The sequence below is a fragment of the Caretta caretta genome, chromosome 27 (genome assembly GCF_965140235.1).
Source record: "Caretta caretta isolate rCarCar2 chromosome 27, rCarCar1.hap1, whole genome shotgun sequence".
Lineage (NCBI taxonomy): Eukaryota > Metazoa > Chordata > Testudines > Cheloniidae > Caretta > Caretta caretta.
In genome coordinates, this window is record NC_134232.1 from 4,195,519 (window position 1) to 4,214,687 (window position 19,169).

Genomic DNA, 19,169 nt, shown 5'->3' on the forward strand with positions numbered 1-19,169 from the left:
TAGCATTTCCCAGGGTTAAACTCTCAGTGGGTGAGTCTGCGGCATTGGAATCTGCTGTCTCCTGATGGCCCATGGTGAACTTCACGGTGCGCTGTAAGACCTATTGCTTTGGCCAAGCTTTGGTTGGCCTCTTGGCTAATAGCCTAGCAGGAACTAATGCTTGTTGTTTTTCCATCCCCATACAGCCATACTGTTGCTTGTTTATAACAGTGTTGTATGATCAGATGTGCTGGCAATGGGGAGCAGGCTATAGGGTCACGTCCACAGGGAGCTCACATACAATGGGTGTTTGATGATCCGTATCAGACAAGGGAGTGTTTTCAATTTAGTGCTTTATGAGAAAGTATTATTATCACTAACTATCCCACTGCGACTGGCCCCCGCTGACATTCTGAGCAAGGGCTGAATGAGCCACAGAAGCTGAACTGAATGCACAAATACACTTTCCATTTAGGAACCTTGCCTATTCTTGCACATTAAACCCCTCATGCAGAGCAGGTGAAGCTGTGCAACCCAGAGAGAAGTCACCTCCTGAAGTTCATCACATGGAGACCACAAAGGAGGACAGCCCTCTGAAGGCAGAAGAAAGTCTGAGAGTGGATGCCAGGAAAATGCTCCTGGTTGTGAGGTCAGGAGGAAAATGCCATCTGCAGTGCCCAGTGCCAACCGGAATGACTAATGCAGCCCGTACAGCCCAGATCAGTAACCTTTTCCCCTATGAATGAGGCCTTTGTACAGACTTCTAAGGAAAACACAATACTGTTACAACATGCACCAGCAATAGAGGCAGCCATCAGTCACATGGAGACAGTGGCTTTCATCCCAGGGATCCCAAATTGAGAGAAATAGAGCGAGAGCATGCTGAGATTTCTTGTGAAAAGTAGCTAACGTGCCCTCAGGGCTGGAGAGCCTGCCCTCCTGCAGTGAGGACCTGTGGAGAGCAGGTAGCCTGACCATCCTCAGCACTACACCAGGGGCCCAAACCTCTCACCATACTATTGTATAGCATTTCTCAGCCATGAGCTGACAGAACCATTCTCCACTCTCGTGTTCTTGCTCCCCATATTCTGGCCAGGCCAGAGGTTCTGGCATCAGAGCAATACCAGGCTGGAGTTCTGGCCCCAGACGCTAGTGCGAGAAGCCCCTTTACTCTCCTGTGACTGATGAATGCTTCTTTCAGCTTCCTCTGGGATGGGTACCCTGAACACCCCTTGCTGGACTGTGAACTCCCCATTCCAAACTTGCCTCTGGCCAGCTGCTGGCCGCTGCTGTGCAGTAACTTCCCTTCTGGCGGAGCAAAATTTCCCCGTCTTCTCTAGACAATCACAGAGTCATGACAGAATGACAGGAGACATCCCTCCTGGCAGAGCTCCCAGGCAGTGCCTTCCCCTCCCAGTATGCCAGACTCGAACAGATGGGTAGCAGATAAGTTCTTGCCCAGCACTAGCAGCATTTAGTCCATCAAACTCACATTAATCATTTATATTTGTCCAGAAGCTTTCGGCCCAAAAGGAGCCTGGTGCAAGCCGCCTCTGCAATCATAGGGTTGGAAGGGACCTCAGGAGATCATCTAGTCCAACCCCCTGCTCAAAGCAGGACCACTCCCCAATTTTTGCCCTATATCCCTAAATGGCCCCTTCAAGGATTGAACTCACAACCCTGGGCTTAGCAGGCCAATGCTCAGACCACTGAGCGATCCCTCCTTTGCCCAATACCTCTACTACTCCACTGGAATGCAGCTGCCTCTGGGGTTGAGCGCAGCAAACTACCTGTGTACAGCAGCAGGCCAAACCGCTACTCTTGTGATCTTTAGCATCCACACTCCGCAGGCAAGACTTGGGTATTTTAAGTTCACAAGCCGTCCCCCACTCCTATTACCCACAGGAAACGTAATGAAACATAATGTATAGGGCCCTACCAAATGCACGGTCCATTTTGGTAAATTTCACTGTTTTAGGATTTAAATAATCTTAAATGTCACGGTTTCAGCTATTTAAATCTGCAATGTCGCAGTGTTGTAACTGTGGGGGTCTCGACCCAAAAGGTGGTTGTGGGGAGGTCGCAAGGGCATCATAGCAGTGGTCACAGTATTGCCACCCTTACTTCTGTGCTGCTGCTGGTGGCGGCATTGCCTTCAGAGCTGGCCTCCCAGCCAGCAGCCACAGAGCTTCCTGCAGCTGGGAGAGGTTCACTGAGGTGGGTCTGACCCGGCCCCGGGAACAGCGTGTGCTGGGGAAGAGAAAGTCCCATACCTGCCTGGCCTGGACTAGCAGCTGCAGCCTGGCTCATGGTAGAAGCCCCCGGCTGGGGCACCCCCCAGCCCTGCCCCTCCCAGCTCTGGGCCCAGCCCTCAGGGTTAAAGGGGCCTTAGGCTGGCTCTGTGTGTGTGTGGGGCGTGGCCACAGCACCCCCCTGACCACGGCACCCTGGGTGGTTGCTCACAGCACCCATCCATAAGGCCAGCCCTGCCTCCTCCACAAAAGTGACACCCTCCCCCATACCATGCCACCCACACTTCTGTTTTGCTGCTGGCAGACCTCTTGCTTCACGGAGTTTACATGCAACAGCTGAACCTTGGAACACTGAGCTGACCAGCTAGCATCGCTCCCGTCCCGCTCTGCTGCCTGTGCAGGATTACTGGGCTCTCCTCCATCCCAGCATGTCTCTCTTTGAATTGTCTTTGGGCCTCAGTGTTCTTCCCTTTGCAGAATGATTGTGGGAGGGACCCATCTGCTGGGAACAGAGACTTCCACGGCTTGGATGCAAAGGTAATTCATTAGGCAAGACACTGCATGTGTGACAAATTGTGCATTCTGTTCAGGAAATAGAGGTCAAACCTGCCAGCTTGGCTTCAGCATTTGTTCTTGGCACAGAACCTGAACAGGGGGTGATGGAGACCTCCCAGGGCACAGCTGCCTGCCTTCGGCTCTCGAGCTGCCACCTTTTCCAGCTCGCACTTCAGTCTGTGACATGCTGACCTTTCAGATTCTCCTGAAAACCGCACACGAGATGCACTCGAGCCGTGTGCCTCCCCAGAAATATGGGAGCTGGATTCATAAATACACACTGGATCATTGGATGGGGGGTGTGGTCTACACATGTTTAGAGAGGAGGACTTTTCAAACACAGGAGACATACGGAGAGCCACTCATCTCTGGCTGGGCTTGCATCATTTGACTTTGCCATGGTTGCTATTTACCAGAGGAGTTTTGTATCGAAGCAGATTCTACTCCCTCTCTCTCTGATTTGGCCCTGTACTGGGGACGTACCATGCTAAGTGTGGGCAGCAAACAGACAGCCTATGCTGGGTGCTGGCTCCGCGGCAGCATCAGCAAAGAGAGATGGGGAGTAGGAGAGAGAATGCGGGTGGAAAGGAGCAATGAGAATCCCTGGCCTGACATGTTGGCTGGTGGGACATGGGGGGATTGGAATCCCTTAGAAAAATTTTCAGAGTAGCAGCCTGTTAGTCTGTATCCACAAAAAGAAAAGGAGTACTTGTGGCACCTTAGAGACTAACAAATTTATTTGAGCATAAGCTTTCGTAAGCTACAGCTCACCAATGAAGTGAGCTGTAGCTCACGAAAGCTTATGCTCAAATAAATTTGTTAGTCTCTAAGGTGCCACAAGTCCTCCTTTTTTTCTTAGAAAAAGTGTGACAACACAGAAGAGAGATTCCAATTTATAAAAGGAGCCTCAGATGAGTGCGAGGGAGATGAGCAAAGCCACAAAATTCACCATGCCACTAATTCCACTAATGCCACTAATTCAAGTTGCTCCCAACAGCCATGTCACCACAGCGCCCTGTGCTGGGAGTCTGCCAGCTCTTGCTAAATAAGTAGCAGGGAGCTTGACGGGGACATTCGAGGAAACTTCAGTGCTTTGGGGGCTGCAGTAGTCGGCGCTGTTAGTTCAGGTGCTGTCTGCTGGTGGGAATGTGAAACTGAGCTCTGCAGCACTCCTTAAAGATCCCACTGTGTACTTTGTAAGGGAGCAGCTACTGGTTTCAGGGGTCTCGTTTGGTCTAGCTCTGACTTGAGCAAGTACCCAGAGCTCTTGCACTCACCTCTTGTCATAAACGGGTTTCTATAGAAACTGTAGAAAACAGCTGCTGTGTCCCACTCCAGAAGCAGCTGGAAATGAGTGGTAAATACAATAATCCCTCTGCATCGCCATACCCACCTCACAGGACGCACTAGAATCATAGAATCGTAGAATCATAGAATATCAGGGTTGGAAGGGACCTCAGGAGGTCATCTAGTCCAACCCCCTGCTCAAAGCAGGACCGATCCCCAATTAAATCATCCCAGCCAGGGCTTTGTCAAGCCTGACCTCAAAAACTTCTAAGGAAGGAGATTCCACCACCTCCCTAGGTAATGCATTCCAATGTTTCACCACCCTCTTAGTGAAAAAGTTTTTCCTAATATCCAACCTAAATCTCCCCCCACTGCAACTTGAGACCATTACTCCTTGTTCTGTCATTTGCTATCATTGAGAACAGTCTAGAGCCATCCTCTTTGGAACCCCCTTTCAGGTAGTTGAAAGCAGCTATCAAATCCCCCCTCATTCTTCTCTTCCGTAGACTAAACATTCCCAGTTCCCTCAGCCTCTCAACATAAGTCATGTGTTCCAGTCCCCTAATCATTTTTGTTGCCCTCCGCTGGACTCTTTCCAATTTTTCCACATCCTTCTTGTAGCGTGGGCCCAAAACTGGACAGAGTACTCCAGATGAGGCCTCACCAGTGTTGAATAGAGGGGAACGATCACATCCCTCGATCTGCTGGCAATGCCCCTACTTATACATCCCAAAATGCCATTGGCCTTCTTGGCTACAAGGGCACACTGTTGACTCATATCCAGCTTCTCGTCCACTGTAACCCCTAGGTCCTTTTCTGCAGAACTGCTGCCGAGCCATTCGGTCTCTAGTCTGTAGCAGTGCATGGGATTCTTCCATCCTAAGTGCAAGACTCTGCACTTGTCCTGGTTGAACCTCATCAGATTTCTTTTGGCTCAATCCTCCAATTTGTCTCGGTCCATCTGTATCCTATCCCTACCCTCCAGCGTATCTACCTCTCCTTCCAGTTTAGTGTCATCTGCAAACTTGCTGAGGGTGCAATCCACACCATCCTCCAGGTCATTTATGAAGATATTGAACAGAACCGGCCCCAGGACCGACCCTTGGGGCACTCCACTTGATACTGGCTGCCAACTAGACATGGAGCCATTGATCACTACCCATTGAGCCCGACAATCTAGTCAGCTTTCTATCCACCTTACAGTCCATTCATCCAGCCCATACTTCTTTAACTTGCTGACAAGAATACTGTGGGAGACCATGTCAAAAGCTTTGCTAAAGTCAAGGAACAACACGTCCACCGCTTTCCCCTCATCCACAGAGCCAGTTATCTCGTCATAGAAGGCAATTAGATTAGTCAGGCATGACTTGCCCTTGGTGAAAGTTCCTGATCACTTTTCTCTCCTCTAAGTGCTTCAGAATTGATTCCTTGATTGATTCCACTAGACACTGGTTGTGAAGTGTTTCCCTGGCTTGGTGCTCCAGAACTGTTGAGTCCTATTAGGCATTGCAGGGGGGCAGTGGCAGATCTAGGGTTGCCCCCGCACTCCCGGTTTCAGTGGAGTTAGGGCCAGACATTGACTACCATGGAGTAAATCCAGAGTAACTCCCCTGACTTCAGCAGACTTAGGGCCAAACTGATCTCAGTGGTGCTGGCGTAAATCTGGAGTAACCCCACTTCCAACAACGAGTCACTGGAGAGACGAATGTGGTTCTCTCTCTTCCTCTCAGATCAAAGAGGCTGCCCCACCTCAGTTCCAGGAATATTTTATGCCCTGTTTGTGATTTCTGACTGAACTCAAGCAACCGTAATGAAATTATCTGGGTCTGTGTAGTTCAGTGAGCAACAAACCCCATTTGAAGCATGGCTCCGCTCTTCGCAGTGGCTCAGCGATTGCATGGAGGCAACACCATGGATCGGGGTTTCACCTAATTCTGCCCGGGGCGAGCTGCCTCGGACTGACTCCGACACCGAGTTTATTGAAGGGTGTTCAGCCACTATTCATTTAGGCGCAGAGCAGCAAGATGCGACCCTGCCTTGTGGCTCCAGAGAGCCAGAGAGAAGACAGATTTAATGGAGGGGGCCCCAGGAAAATCTTTGTAAGTGATTAAGGTTGGCACAGCACAAACACAAATGAAGCTGCGCTTTCATCAAAGCAACAGGAGAGCAGCAGGAAAACCTACTGTGGAGAAACACAAAGGCGGGCGGCAGGGGGCTTGGTATGCTCAGGTGCTACGGTCATGGGGGCCAGAAAAACACCATAGATAAATAGGTATCCTCAGCCTCATTGATTTCATGAGTGAATAGCATCTGTAAAACATTGGTATGGTATGCCAAGGAAAGCCCGTACCCACTTCTGCACCCCAACCCCTTACCCCAGCCTGGAGCCCTCTCTCACATTCCGAATCCCTCAGCCCCACCCCCCAGCCTCGGCCACCCACGACCATCATATTGCCGTGGCCGGTGTCAAGTGTTGGCAGGTTTGCTGGTTGAAACGTCTGATGACCCCTGGGTGGGGAGGGGGGGGTGGGTTGCATGTGAGCCCTTGGTTGGCAGCGGGCTGTGCAGGAGCCCCAAGTGGGGAGGGGGCATGAGCTATGCGTGACCCCGGGGTGGGGAGGGAACAGGGGTTGTGCATGACCTCGGGGCTGGAAAGGGTGCAGGCCATGCATGACCCTGGGTGGGGCACGGGCTTTGAGTGACCATGGGTGGGGTGGGGGCTGGGGCTGTGAGTGACCCTTGAGTGGGGTGGGGGGCATGGGCTGTGAGGGTCCCTCTGTGGGATGAGGCACAGCCAGGAGACAGCCTCTGAGCTAGGCTGTGACCCGCCATATGCAGACATCTGAGACTCCCTGGCCAAGCACCTCCATGGCCATCATGCAGGCCTGAACTGCTCAGGGCGGTGGGGGGGCGCTCAGGAGGAGGGGAGGGATAGCTCAGTGGTTTGAGCATTGGCCTGCTAAACACAGGGTTGTGAGTTCAATCCTCGAGGGGGCCATTTAGGGATCTGGGGCAAAAGTTGGGGATTGGTCCTGCTTTGAGCTGGGGGTTGGACTAGATGACCTTCTGAGGTCCCTTCCAACCCTGATATTCTATGGGGGCTCAGCTCTCTGCCCCTGCTCCTTTGTCACTGGCCAGCTCTGTCCCAAAACTTCTTGCCCCGTCCCTGACAGACCCAGACTTGGGCACCATGAGCAGGGAGAGGCTGGGTGGGCTTCCCAGCCCATGAGCTCAGTGACCGAGGCCTGTCTCCGCAGCCTGCCTCGCCCCGGCCCGGCAGTGCCCTGCTGACAGATACGCTCTGCGGGAGAGGGAGCTGTCCCTACACAAGGCAACGCTGACGACTTCAATTAGGGTTTATGGTGCTCATTACTGGCACAACTTCAAAAAACTGTTGCCGGGCTTGAGACATGACAGGTCTCTTGCTTGCATTTTTCAGGCTCCCCCATCCCCCGCATCTTCTGGCTTGTAATAAACACAATACAGTGCTTTACTGTCAGCGCTGCCTGCCGGGGAGACTGGCTGTAGACGGGGCCAGTCTCAGGGCGCCCTTTGCAGCACCCCAGCAATGTCAGGTGTCTCGCTCTGCTCCGGGCTTCCTGCAGGGCTGGGCACTGGGGCTGGCTCCTGCAGCTGACAGGTGCCAGCCAGGACCATGGCCCGTTTCCCCCACTTTGAGCCTCCAGACCCTGCTGGAGTCCAGATTCAGACTGACCATGTCTCGGTCCCGGGTTGGGGAGACGAGCCGCTGTCCTGTGCTGGAGAGCTGTTCTGGATGACCCTACCCCACGCTTGGGCCCGGAGCCAGGCCAGTGACCCACATTCAGTGCACCATTGTCACTGCAGTGACATGGGCCCTTATTCCCGATGGGTGGGAGGGGGTAGATTGCTGCTCTGTGCAATGCCCAAGATTGGGGGAGGGGTAGGTCCCTGCTGTGTGAAATGCCCAAGGGTGGCGGGGGAGAGGGGGCAGGTCCTTGCTCTGTGAGATGCCCGGGGTGGGGGAGGGGTGGGTCCCTGCTTGATGTGAGGCCTGGGGGAGGGGCAGATCCCTGCTCTGTGGGATGACTGGGGTGGGGGAGGGGCAGGTCCTTGCTGTGTGTAATGCCCGGGGCGTGGGAGGGGCAGGTCCCTGCTCTGTGTGAGGCCCAGAGGTGAGGGAGGGGCAGGTCCCTGCTCTCTAGGTGAGGGGAGAGGGAGTAGGTCCCAGCAGACACTGCCTGAGGATCTGTGGGGAAGCTGGGTGCTTACAGCGGGAGCGTTACTGCAGCCAGGCTGTTTTGGGCAGGGCTCTGAGGCAATGCATTAGCATGAGGGCTGCAAAGACCAGGAGGACGTTTGTCAACAGCAAATATTTGGTTCAATCCAGCTCCCCTCACTCGTCTGGCTGGAACAACACAGAGCAGATTTCAGGCTGCGCCGTTTCAGTGTTTGTAGAGAAACACTGACAAAAACTGCCACCCTCGCCCTGCGGCCTGTGACCAGAGCGTCCAAAGCCATGGGATTAAGCTGGAATGGTGGCTAACTTCGAAGCTTGTTAAAGCAAGGGACCCGAAGCCCTAGCCAGAGCTAAGCACAATGCAGGCACGTGAGCTTCGCACACACAGCTCTGCTCTCGCAACTCGGACCTGACCTGCAGCAACCCCGCATCCCTGTTCCAATCCTCCCCCAGCTCTGCTAATGCCCCATGCTGCTGACTCACTGTACACCCCACATTCTCTGCAATGCACCTCAGTCCTGGCTCATAGGCCCCCGCTGCTATTCCTGGGCCTCTCTTGAACAGAGATGCCAATGGCCCCAAATTTTGTGGCATTGTACTTCAGCTCCGAGCAGTGAGCCACAGGGGATTGGAGGTGGGGGGCACACAGCCAGCCTGTCTGCTTCAAAGAAGCCAGACAGGGTTAAAAGAACTGTAGCTCTTGATTCTGTCCTGGCTCTAGCCTGTAATTGAAGGAACTGGGAGCTGTAGTAACCAGAATTAAAAGGATTCACCTAGGTATGGGAATGAAATCAGATCCCAACAGGTGAATTCAAGTGGGTAAGCTCCCCCGTCTCTCCGGCAGCCCAACCCCCATCCGAGTTTGCAGCCCGTCTCCAGTTCCAATTTGTTTCCTTCCTCTGGGAGATTTAACCTCCGAGTGTCTCTCTTCATTTAAAGAGACAAATTTAGCTGCCCAGAAGTGTTGGTGCCAAATCAGGCCCTTATAACCTAATGCTAGGTGAGAGGCAGGTGGTGGATAGCTGGACACCAGCTAACTAGCTATATGGTGCATCAGAAAACAGAGACAACAATGCAGAGCACTTCCCTTCTATTTATGACCCTGTCACTGCAATATCTGAGCACCTCACAATGCAGTCGCCCACCTTACCCTGCTGTGCAGCAGGGCAGGAATTCTCACGGTATAGCACAGTGAGACTAAGGGACTTGCCCAAGGTCATGCAGGGCGCTCTGCAGCAGAGCAGAGAATGGACTCCAGGGCCCCTGAATCCCAGGCTAGTGCTCTATCTGGTACCCCATATGCGCTCAGTACCACAGAGTGAAGTGTCACAGCTTTGGTGGTGGGAAAGGTGGAATGAATTCAGCCCAGGTGAAAGGCACTGGGCTGCCAGCGCTGGAGACTGAAGTCCTGTATTTCTGGACAGAATGGGCACCGCATGGGCAGGAGCAGGGCAAGCTTCCCACACCACTGCACTTCACTCCCATTCAGTCCTGGCCTCTCTGCCCACGCAAACAATTAATGCAGATTTGGGCAAGGGTTTCACTAAGAACTGGACTGGGACCCAGCCAGTCATGCACAGGCTCCCAGAGAGTAACAATCTCCAGTCACGAGTGACTGGGGCCACAGTGCAGCCAGCACCTGGAAGCAAACAGTGTCACAGCGCCTTGCCAACTCCCTGTGCCACTCAGCACGCTGGGCTAAATCAGCCACATGTCCCGATGACTCTGCATAAGGTAGCAATTACCTGGAGCAAAGATGGGGTCAGTGCCCTATTCCTCAGGGACTGGGCTCCTACTGACCTTTGCTGGCCACGGCTTGTACTAGCTTTGGTTCCACTCTCCTGCAGGGTTTGCTCCCAGGCCCGGGCCATTCACCCACTGGGCAATGGCAGGAAAGCCAGAAATGGATTTCAGGCCACGTGAGAGGGTGTCCACCCCACGCAAGCCCTGGGTGGGTTAATATGAGCCAGCATGGTCCAATTAACCTTAGATGCTGCACTGGGAGGGGAACCAGGGGGCTAATGTTAGGGGCTAATGGCAGACAAAGCCCAGCTTTGGGGAGATGCTAGGGTAGGGTGATAAAGCCAGGAAGTGAGAGCAGGAGGGGACTGCAGGGAAGGGGCTGTAGTTGCTCCTTACAGGGAAAGGGAGTTGGCCAGGGACAAGGAGGAGGTCCAGGGGGATAGTAAACCCTGGGGTCCTGCCCTGGACTGGAGAGTCAGGCAAGAGGCCAAGAGGGGTGAAGTAACTATGGGGAGCAGAGGAAGCTCTGCTGGCAAGCCCAGAGATAGGCAAGGAGACAGAGAGGAGGGTAGGAAGGAGCCCAAGAAAACAGAAACAGGCTCTGAGACTGAGCAGATCTAGGTTGCTAGTCGCAAAGTCCCTGGGCTGGAACCTGGAGTAGCAGGTGGGCCTGGGTTCCTCTACCAGCTGCTGGGAAAGTGTCACCAAGCTGGGAGTTGAGCAGCAGACTGCCCGAACTGGCATCCAGATCGCTTGTCTTGTGGGACTTTGTTACCCTGGAAGGGCGGGGTGGGGCAGAAGGGGGGCGGGGGGAAGGACTACATAGTGACCTAGCCCAAGGGCCGAATGCCAAAGAGGGAGCAGCCTGAGTCATGGAGAGAGAGAAGGGCCACAGTGCAAGCAACTGATGGGAAAGGGACACCAGATGGAGCAAGAGCTAATTCCCAGACCCAGCCACAAGGAGACGCACATGCAGTGAGTGGACCCCTTCACAGACCACGATGGAAGAACAGGTGCGGTTACTTTGCCAGGTCTCCCAAACCCCTGGGTCATCTCCCAGGCCATTAAAAAACAAACTGTATGCACACTCAACCTGCACGCCCCACTGCACACCGCCATCTATTCTGCACACACGCCCCTCCACCCACCCACACCCATACACAAAGGCAGAAATCTGTATGATAAGATCTTCACTTACCAAGTAAGGCTGCCACTTCGTATGCTTTCTTCTGCTCAATTGTCTCATAGTTGAGTGCTTCAAAAAATATATCCAGCACGAGAATATTCTCTCTGCAGAAACAGGACAAAGCCATCAGAACACCAGTCCCCAGCCGCTGCACTTGCCTTGTAACAGGAAATGAAGTGGGACTAGTTTGCCTTCTCCCGCTGTCCCTGCTGCTCTCTCTGAAGAGGCCTTGGCAGCTCCACCAACACAAGCTGAGATTCAGAGATTTTAAAGCCGGAAGGAGCCATCATGACCATCCAGTCTGATCTCCTGCTTAACCTCACCCAGAGATTCCTGCATCAAGCCCATATTTTTTAGAAAGAGACACCCAGTACTGATTTCATCTTTCTCCTGAGGGGTGAGCCTGTGTAGAATGGCAGGTGGCACAAGGACGCTTAACACATGGAATTACTCCCAGTGCCTCCATATCGATCATGGGCACAGCAAGAGAGAGGGGGAGTCTAATTTCTTCTCTGATGCATCAAACTGCTAATTCCACCCATCCACCCTCTAGATCCCAGGTTCATATGGGCTGCGCCCACAGCACAGAAAAATGTCTTCGCTGCAGTAAAAGGTGTGGTTTTCACATTGCGATAGCTATCTTGATTTAAAAGCTAATGGAGCCAATGCAGAGGGTTGACCTTGAATAGCCACACTCAGGTAACAGCTACCAGTGCCTTGCCTTTGCTTGAATTTTACACCGTAGCTCCATGTAAAACACACTCACTTCTGCAGTGAAGATGTAGCCAGAATGTGGTGTTAGCAGAGGAGGGTTTAGGTCCTGAAACTATCTGGCCAAGGTAACCCTGTTTTACAGATGCTATTCACTCATGAAATCAATGAGGCTGAGGATACCTATTTATCTATGGTGTTTTTCTGGCCCCCATGACCGTAGCATCTGAGCACCTCACAATCTTTACTGTATTTATTCTCACAACCCCGCTGGGAGGCAGGGTAGGGCTGTTATCCCCATTGTACAGATGGGGAAACTGAGGCATGGAGAGGCTCAATGACCTGGCCACGGTCACAGAGAAAGCTCTCAGCAGAGCAGAAACTTGTATCAAGGACCTAGGCAAGTCACCAGGCAAAACAACTTTGCAGAGCTCAGCTAACGACTCTGCATGTGCCCGCGTTCTCCTTTAACTTCAGCTTTCCTGTCAGAAAGATTCTGGAGCTTCGGCTTTCGGTTAATGATGCCTGCAGAAATGTGAACAGCATCCTTGGGGCAAGCAGCCTCTTATGACAATCCCAACAGAGATCAGCGACCTGCAGGGCTGGGCGCTACACTGACACATTGTGAGGGACAGTCCCGGCTCTGAAGAGTTTACAAACTACATAGACAAGGCAAATGGTGGGAGAGGCAGTGATTTGCCCAGTGACAGCACAGCTGGGAACAGAACTGAGCTCTCCTTGCCCCTAGGCTGCATGACCCCAGCACAGCCATCCTGTCTGCTCACGCCACCCACTTATGCCATCACCACTGTGAAAAGGGAGGAACCAGCAGCACTGGGCCGGTACCCTCACTTACGAGATGTATTTTTCAGACTTGTTAAACTTCTTCTCCAGGTACTTGGCTGAAGTCTTGCTGGGGATCTTCACCATGGAGAGCTCTTTGTTGTATCTGGTCAGGTTACACGGCATCCTGCAGATACAGTAATTGCTGTCCTTTTCAGCAAGCAAACCTGCAAACAGGAGGGTGAAGTGGGTCTCAGGGAGCATCCCAGACAGCTCACAGGAGTTGGTGGGCAGGGTGGTTCAAACAAGCCCTTTCTTCTTGATGATTCAAAGCAAAGAAGGGATGGAAGGGACTTCCCTGTCCAGGGAAGGGCTGAACAAGCCAACTCTTTGATAAGAAGAGGCAGAGTTTCCAACCATTCAATCCATCCCTCCTCTGCTGCAGCCATTCCTGTCAGCCTGGGAGCTTGAGACAGCTCTTCCCCTGGATTGGTCCAGAGCCCAGGTTTGCTGGGGGTGGACAAAGGAAGAGGGTGCTCTATAATGGCTGCATATGCAATGTTATGCAGCTCTTCCATCTCCAGCCAGGTTTGGTCTCCACCCTGGGGGAATCCAGGAGGCTGCGTTGGGATAAAGGCCTTACTGGAGGGATTGGGGTCTTGAAGATGGTGGGTAAAATCTTCAAAAGCATCTAAGTGGCTTAGGAACCTAAAAGCCCCATTTTCAAAAGTGACTTAGGCTTGGTCTATACTTAAAAAGTAGGTTGCCATAGCGGCATCTCTCAGGGGGTGTGAAAAATACACACCCCTGAGCTCCAAAGCTATGCCAACCCCCTGTGTAGCCACAGCTGGGTCAATGGAAGAATGCTTTTGTCACCCTAGCTACCATCACTCGAGGAGACTGTGTTTCTACAACAATGGAAATACCCCTTCCATAGCTGTAGGCTGTGTCTATGCTACGGGGTTACAGCAGTGTAGCTATGGCACCACGGCTGTGCTGTTACAGTTCCCGTAGTGTAGACATGGCCTTAGGGACAGATTTTTAAAGGTATTTAGGTGCCTAAGGATGCAGATAGGTGCCTAGTGGGATTTTAAAACCGCCTAGGTGCCTAACTCCCTTTGGACACCTTTGAAAATGCTACTAGGCTCTTACTGGTGTCTTTAGTCACCTAAATGTCTTTAAAAATATGGCCCCCAAGTGCCTAAGCCATTCTTTAAAAAAGGACTTAGGCTCCTAAGTCACTTAGGTGCTTTAGAAAAATGTTACCCTTTATTTCTAGCCTTTGCTTTTAGCTAAGGTGGTGTCAGGGGTGTGTTACATGACAATTACAAGAGATTAAACAGTATGGAGATGACCAGCTTAAGGGAATTTCTATTAATATTCCTCCCATGAGCCTTACAGCCTGGCCACACAGCTAAAGACAATACAGACATGCAAATATTTGGCATTTCACAAACAACCTTAACTCGAAGACAGCACACGTCCCTATGCACTGCTCCGACACTCACCTCACTGACTTATGGGTATATTCATCTACAGAACATACAATTAGTGAGGCATATGCTGAAATACTCTGCAGGCCCATCTGCCCATCTGTGTCACAGTTAAGGTTCTTTGTGAACACATCAGATGGCATGTTACATAGTGTTTCTGAGGGTCTGCTGTTTCACAACTGTTTATCCCAAACTTCTGAAACTCTGCAAGAAAATTCTCTTCTGAGCCTAAAATGATCCCCAAATACTATTATTATTGTTTGTTGGGATGATTAGGATGAGCTCTGCATAGTAAACAGCCACACGTACATGGGGTGTTTGCTTGCAGTTGGTCCTAGCAACTCACTCGTCAATCATTAGTGGCTCCAAGTAGCTCTGTGTGCTCTGCAGCACAGGGACCTTGCCTCTGGGACCATGCCCCGGGACCTTGCCTCTGCTGGCATGTTAAACCTTGTGAGCATAGCTAGCAGCAATAGCCACTTGCAAAAGGGAACATATGGCTGTCCAAGTACACCAAGTCTCCTATGGTGAAGCTAGCAAAACAACTTTCAAAGTATAACACTGGTGGGAGTGGGGATGGAGAAAACTAGTGGATAGCTTAGAGCTTTGGTGCAGATGGATTATGATACACTGGTCAACCACAAAGCCAAGGAGTCATGGTCAAACACGTGGAGACTACTGGACCATAGAAATTGAATGAAGACTGGAAAGAGAAAGAAAAGTATCCAGCTTGGCTGTCGCCCAGACAAACAAGGGCTGCGATCACTGATCAGACATTGAGGCGGGGCAAAAAGTATGCGATCAGAACAGACATAAACACAACAGTATGTAGAACAGGGAATTACGTGATGAACTCAAAGGACAAGACTTGCTGGAACATGGAATGGAAGAACAGTATACCAGGCTGGAGGACACGCAGTAATGATGTATGAGTTGAAAAGATATGAGTGGGAAATCACTGGTCTATGTGAACCAAGATGGGAAGGCAAAGAGGATTCTCCCATGATGCACATAGGATATTGATATTGGGAAGAGAAGACGGTGGACACCAGGACAGAGTTGCATTGGTGATAAAGCCTAAGCCACACCAGACTCTTATGGCATTTAACCTGCTATCTACTTATATGTTGAAGGTAAGATTCAGAATCAAATCTCATGGAGTTACAATAATACAAATACACGTGCTCAGCAGCCCCCAGGGAAGAAAGTGATACATTTTATAACGCTCTACAGAAAACTATACCAGAAGTTTCAAGACAAGACATGTTATGATGATGGGAGATTTTAATGTGAAAGTAGGCTAGGACTGGAATTCCTGCACTGGAGCAGTAGGCAGATTTGGATAAGGTGAAGAAAATGGGAGAGGAGAAAGGCTATTAAATTCCTGCCTGAGCAACAATCTGCTGACAACGACCATGCTATTTCCACAAAGTTAGCTGGGGAGGAAGTGGACATGGCTATCACCTAATGGGCAAAAGAAGAACATGGTAGACTTTGTGCTTGTGAATCACAGATGGAAATCAAATGTGTTGTGCAGATCATTTGTGGCTGATATCAGACCAGATCAAATGTTACTGTTGGCATCAATGAAGTGGAGGCTGAGAGCAATCTGAAAAGTGCCAAGAACTGAGATCTATGACATGGGCAAGTTCAAAGAGTCAGATATGAGGAAAGAATGTGCGGGAAAACATCACCTCCCTGGTGAAGAAATGAGCCTTGAAGAGACAAGGAACAGTGTAAAAATGTGATTATGAGAGCGGCTGAACAAGTTTAGGATTACAAGGTCAAGGAGGATAACAGCTGAAGCGCTGCAGCCGAGTGACAAGCATAGGAAGCTGAAGGAGAATAAAAAGGAGGATGTGAGTCTAAGAGCTGAGTACAACAGGCTCACCATAAAGATAAAAGCAAAAGTGAAGAGACACAGAAACAACTGGGTTAAGCGAACAATGTAAAGAAGGAGAAGAATAGGCAAAGAGAACTGTGGGTTGTATCACAAGATAAGAGAACTGAGTGGGAGATATGAATTGAAGAGGTCAGTGGTAAAGACAAGTGCAAACAAATAATTGAGGATGAACAAGGAAAGACTAAGTGATGGAAAAAATACTTTGAAGAGCTGTACAATGTGCAGAACATAGAAGACTAAACAGCCCCGGAGAAGCGTCCCAGCACAAATGAGGGAGAGCAGATGCTGGAATTCTTAGAAGAAGAAGCTAAGATCTTAATGGAAAGTTTGAAAAACAAAAAGGCGCCGAGAACTGACAAGGTAACTGCAGAGCTGCTCCAAGGTAAAGGCAATGCACAAGCTACTCAAGCAGGTCGACAAACAAGAGCAAGTATCAAGCGAACAGGGGAAAGTGATTGTAGTACCGATCTACAAAAAAAGGAGATCAGAGTGAGTGCGAGAACCCTCAGAAACACTATGTAGTGAGTCTGCCGGGGAAACCATTCACCAAGACATTGCAGAAGGGGAATGTGGAAGTGGCGCTTTCAGAGGAACTAGCCCAGAAATACAATAGATCAGTTATTTGCGATAAAACAGACACCAGAGAAATACATAGTATACAACCAAACCTGTTACAACCATTTTATAGACTTCAAATAGGCTTCTTGATAGCATTTGGCAAAAGGCTTGTGGCAAGTTATGAGATTGTGTAGCACCCCTGAAAAATTGGTGCAAGTAATAGAGAATGTCTACAGCAAGTTGATGAGGGTGGTGAGAGCAGAGAAAAAGGCTGATGGAATGGTTCGGGACAACCACAGAAGTGAGATAAGGATGCATTCTATCCCTGGATTTGTTCAACCTGGTACTGGACACAGTGATGGCTGTAGCATTGAGATATGAAATTGGAGAAGTCATGTTATGTGGGAGGACAGTGCATAACCTTGGATATTGACCACACAGCATTGACCAAGGAGGATTTACAGACAAGGTAGGCCAGGAAAGCAGAAAATCTGGGTTGAAGATCAACTTGGAGAAGATCAAAATGCCACCAGTTGGAGGACAAGAGAAAGACGGAAAGGTCAAACTCAGAGACAAAGAACTAGAACAAGTAGGGAAATGCGTGTTCCTTGGAGGACTGGTAGCGAAGAAAGGGAATTATGAAGATGATGTAAAGAGAAGAATTGGATTAGCCACTTATGCATTTGGAAAACTCAGCATGATCTGGAAGGCTAATGACATTTCAATAAAACAAAAATCAACATATATGAGATCACTGACAGTGCTGTATAGGTCAGAAATCTGCAGTCAGAGGAAAGCCATGACGCCAGATTTTGACAGCAGAAATGAAGTGGCTGAGGGGAATACTGAGAATTTCAAGACTGCAGAAAATAAAAAATGAAGAGATAAGAAAACTGCTAGGGAAAGAAATAAAGCTGTTGCAGAAGATTCAAGAAAGACAACTGCAGTGGTCTGGACCTGGAGGGGATACCATACAAGGTAATATAACCAGAGGGCAAGGAACCAGAGAAACGCTGTGGATGCACTGGACTGACGTGGTGAAGAAGGATGTAGATCAAAAAAAGTTTAAAGACGAATGAAGCCGTGAAGCTGGTACAAGATAGAAAGTGATGGAAAGACTTCATTCTGCCCCGTCATCACTGCTCAGCTGACTGAAGGGAACCAGAAAAAAAGATCATTTTTTGTTATTTGTGCTGTGATAACGCCTAGGAGCCGCAATCATAGACCACAACCCCATTGTGCTAGGCCTGTACAAACAGCACAAAAACGCAGTCTCCCCCACCCCCAGATGCCATAGGAATAGCTTGATCTCGTTAAATGTTACAGGAGAATAGATGTGTGTGTGTGTGTGCGTGTCTGAGAGAGAGAGAGAGAGAGAGAGAGAGAGAGAGAGAGACAATGAGGCTTAGCCATTGAACCCTGGTTATACCCTTAGCTCTGGAGTTATGAGTCTCTCTAAACCAACAGCTATCTGAATCCCTAGGGGTCAGAATGTATCTGAGACACAGGGTTCAGTTGACCTAGTTCCCATGGCATGATTTCTGCTCTCTCTGGGTTGGGACTGCTTTGTTTCTGGTGTAATTTATGCACACAAATGTGAATAAATCAGATCAAGTCGGTATAGAACACATTAGAGTCTGAAATAATGAATAACACACCCTCCCATCTCACCAGAGATCTGTAAAGTTTCTGTCCCTTTCAGGACACAAAGTTTTATCCAATTATTTCCATCTGTTCATAAGAAGGCATGTCTCAGAGCTTGGGGAAGCAACAGCAGCTACCATTGGGCGAAGATGTTGTGAAATCCCTTGGGGCCCTGTACTACACGGCCCCTTTAATAAGTTGTGGCATAATATTTACACAGCGCTGAACATTGTGGAGGAGCTGGGCAGAAGTGCTCTTTTAGTAACATGTCAAGATAAGAAGCAGCTGCTTCTATTACTGTCTGGGCCAGAGTGGGAAGTGGCTGCATGCTGGAACATAGAGAGCACAGATCTGACACAATCTATATTAATTATTATTTATTTGTATTGGAATAGCGCCAAGGAGTCCAGTTCTGGACTAGGACCCCATTGTGCTAGGTGCTGTGAATTTTTATTGCTATTAGGTGTATTACAGGTAGTGCCAGGACTCCATTGTGCTTGGTGGGGTACAAACACAGAACAGAAAGATGGTCCCTTCCCCAAAGAGGTTTGAAGCGCCTACCCTTTTCCTATCAGAAGGGAGCCCCTAATGTAGCGGGTTTCACCTTCGAAGGCCCCTGCCCCAAGCTTTGGTCAGGTACACGGATACGGGGAAGAATAACACAGTGCCACTGAGAGCTCCTGCAAGCACCTGGGAACAACAGCGGGAACGTTCGGGAAAACTGCACAGTATCTTTAACATCCCCTCCCGCCCCCTGAAATGAAGGCAGAGGGCCCAGCTGAGGAAGGACGTTGTATGGGGGGTGCGGGTGACATCAGTAGTAACTCTGTGTTAATGGGGTTACACCATCCCGTCG

At 50.2% G+C, this 19,169-nt stretch overlaps 1 protein-coding gene across 4 annotated transcripts in view; it reads right to left on the reverse strand.

The window, feature by feature from the left end:
• The window catches only part of LOC125626865 (acid-sensing ion channel 2), a 1,352,865-nt gene that overhangs the window by 21,115 nt on the left and 1,312,581 nt on the right, over positions 1-19,169 (reverse strand). For all 4 annotated transcript variants that reach the window (XM_048830388.2, XM_048830385.2, XM_048830387.2 and 1 more), the window contains 2 exons: positions 12,789-12,942; positions 11,234-11,325 (listed from right to left, as the gene is read on the reverse strand). In XM_048830388.2, the coding sequence (XP_048686345.1) occupies positions 11,234-11,325; positions 12,789-12,942 (246 nt within the window). The remainder of the gene's footprint in view (positions 1-11,233; positions 11,326-12,788; positions 12,943-19,169) is intronic.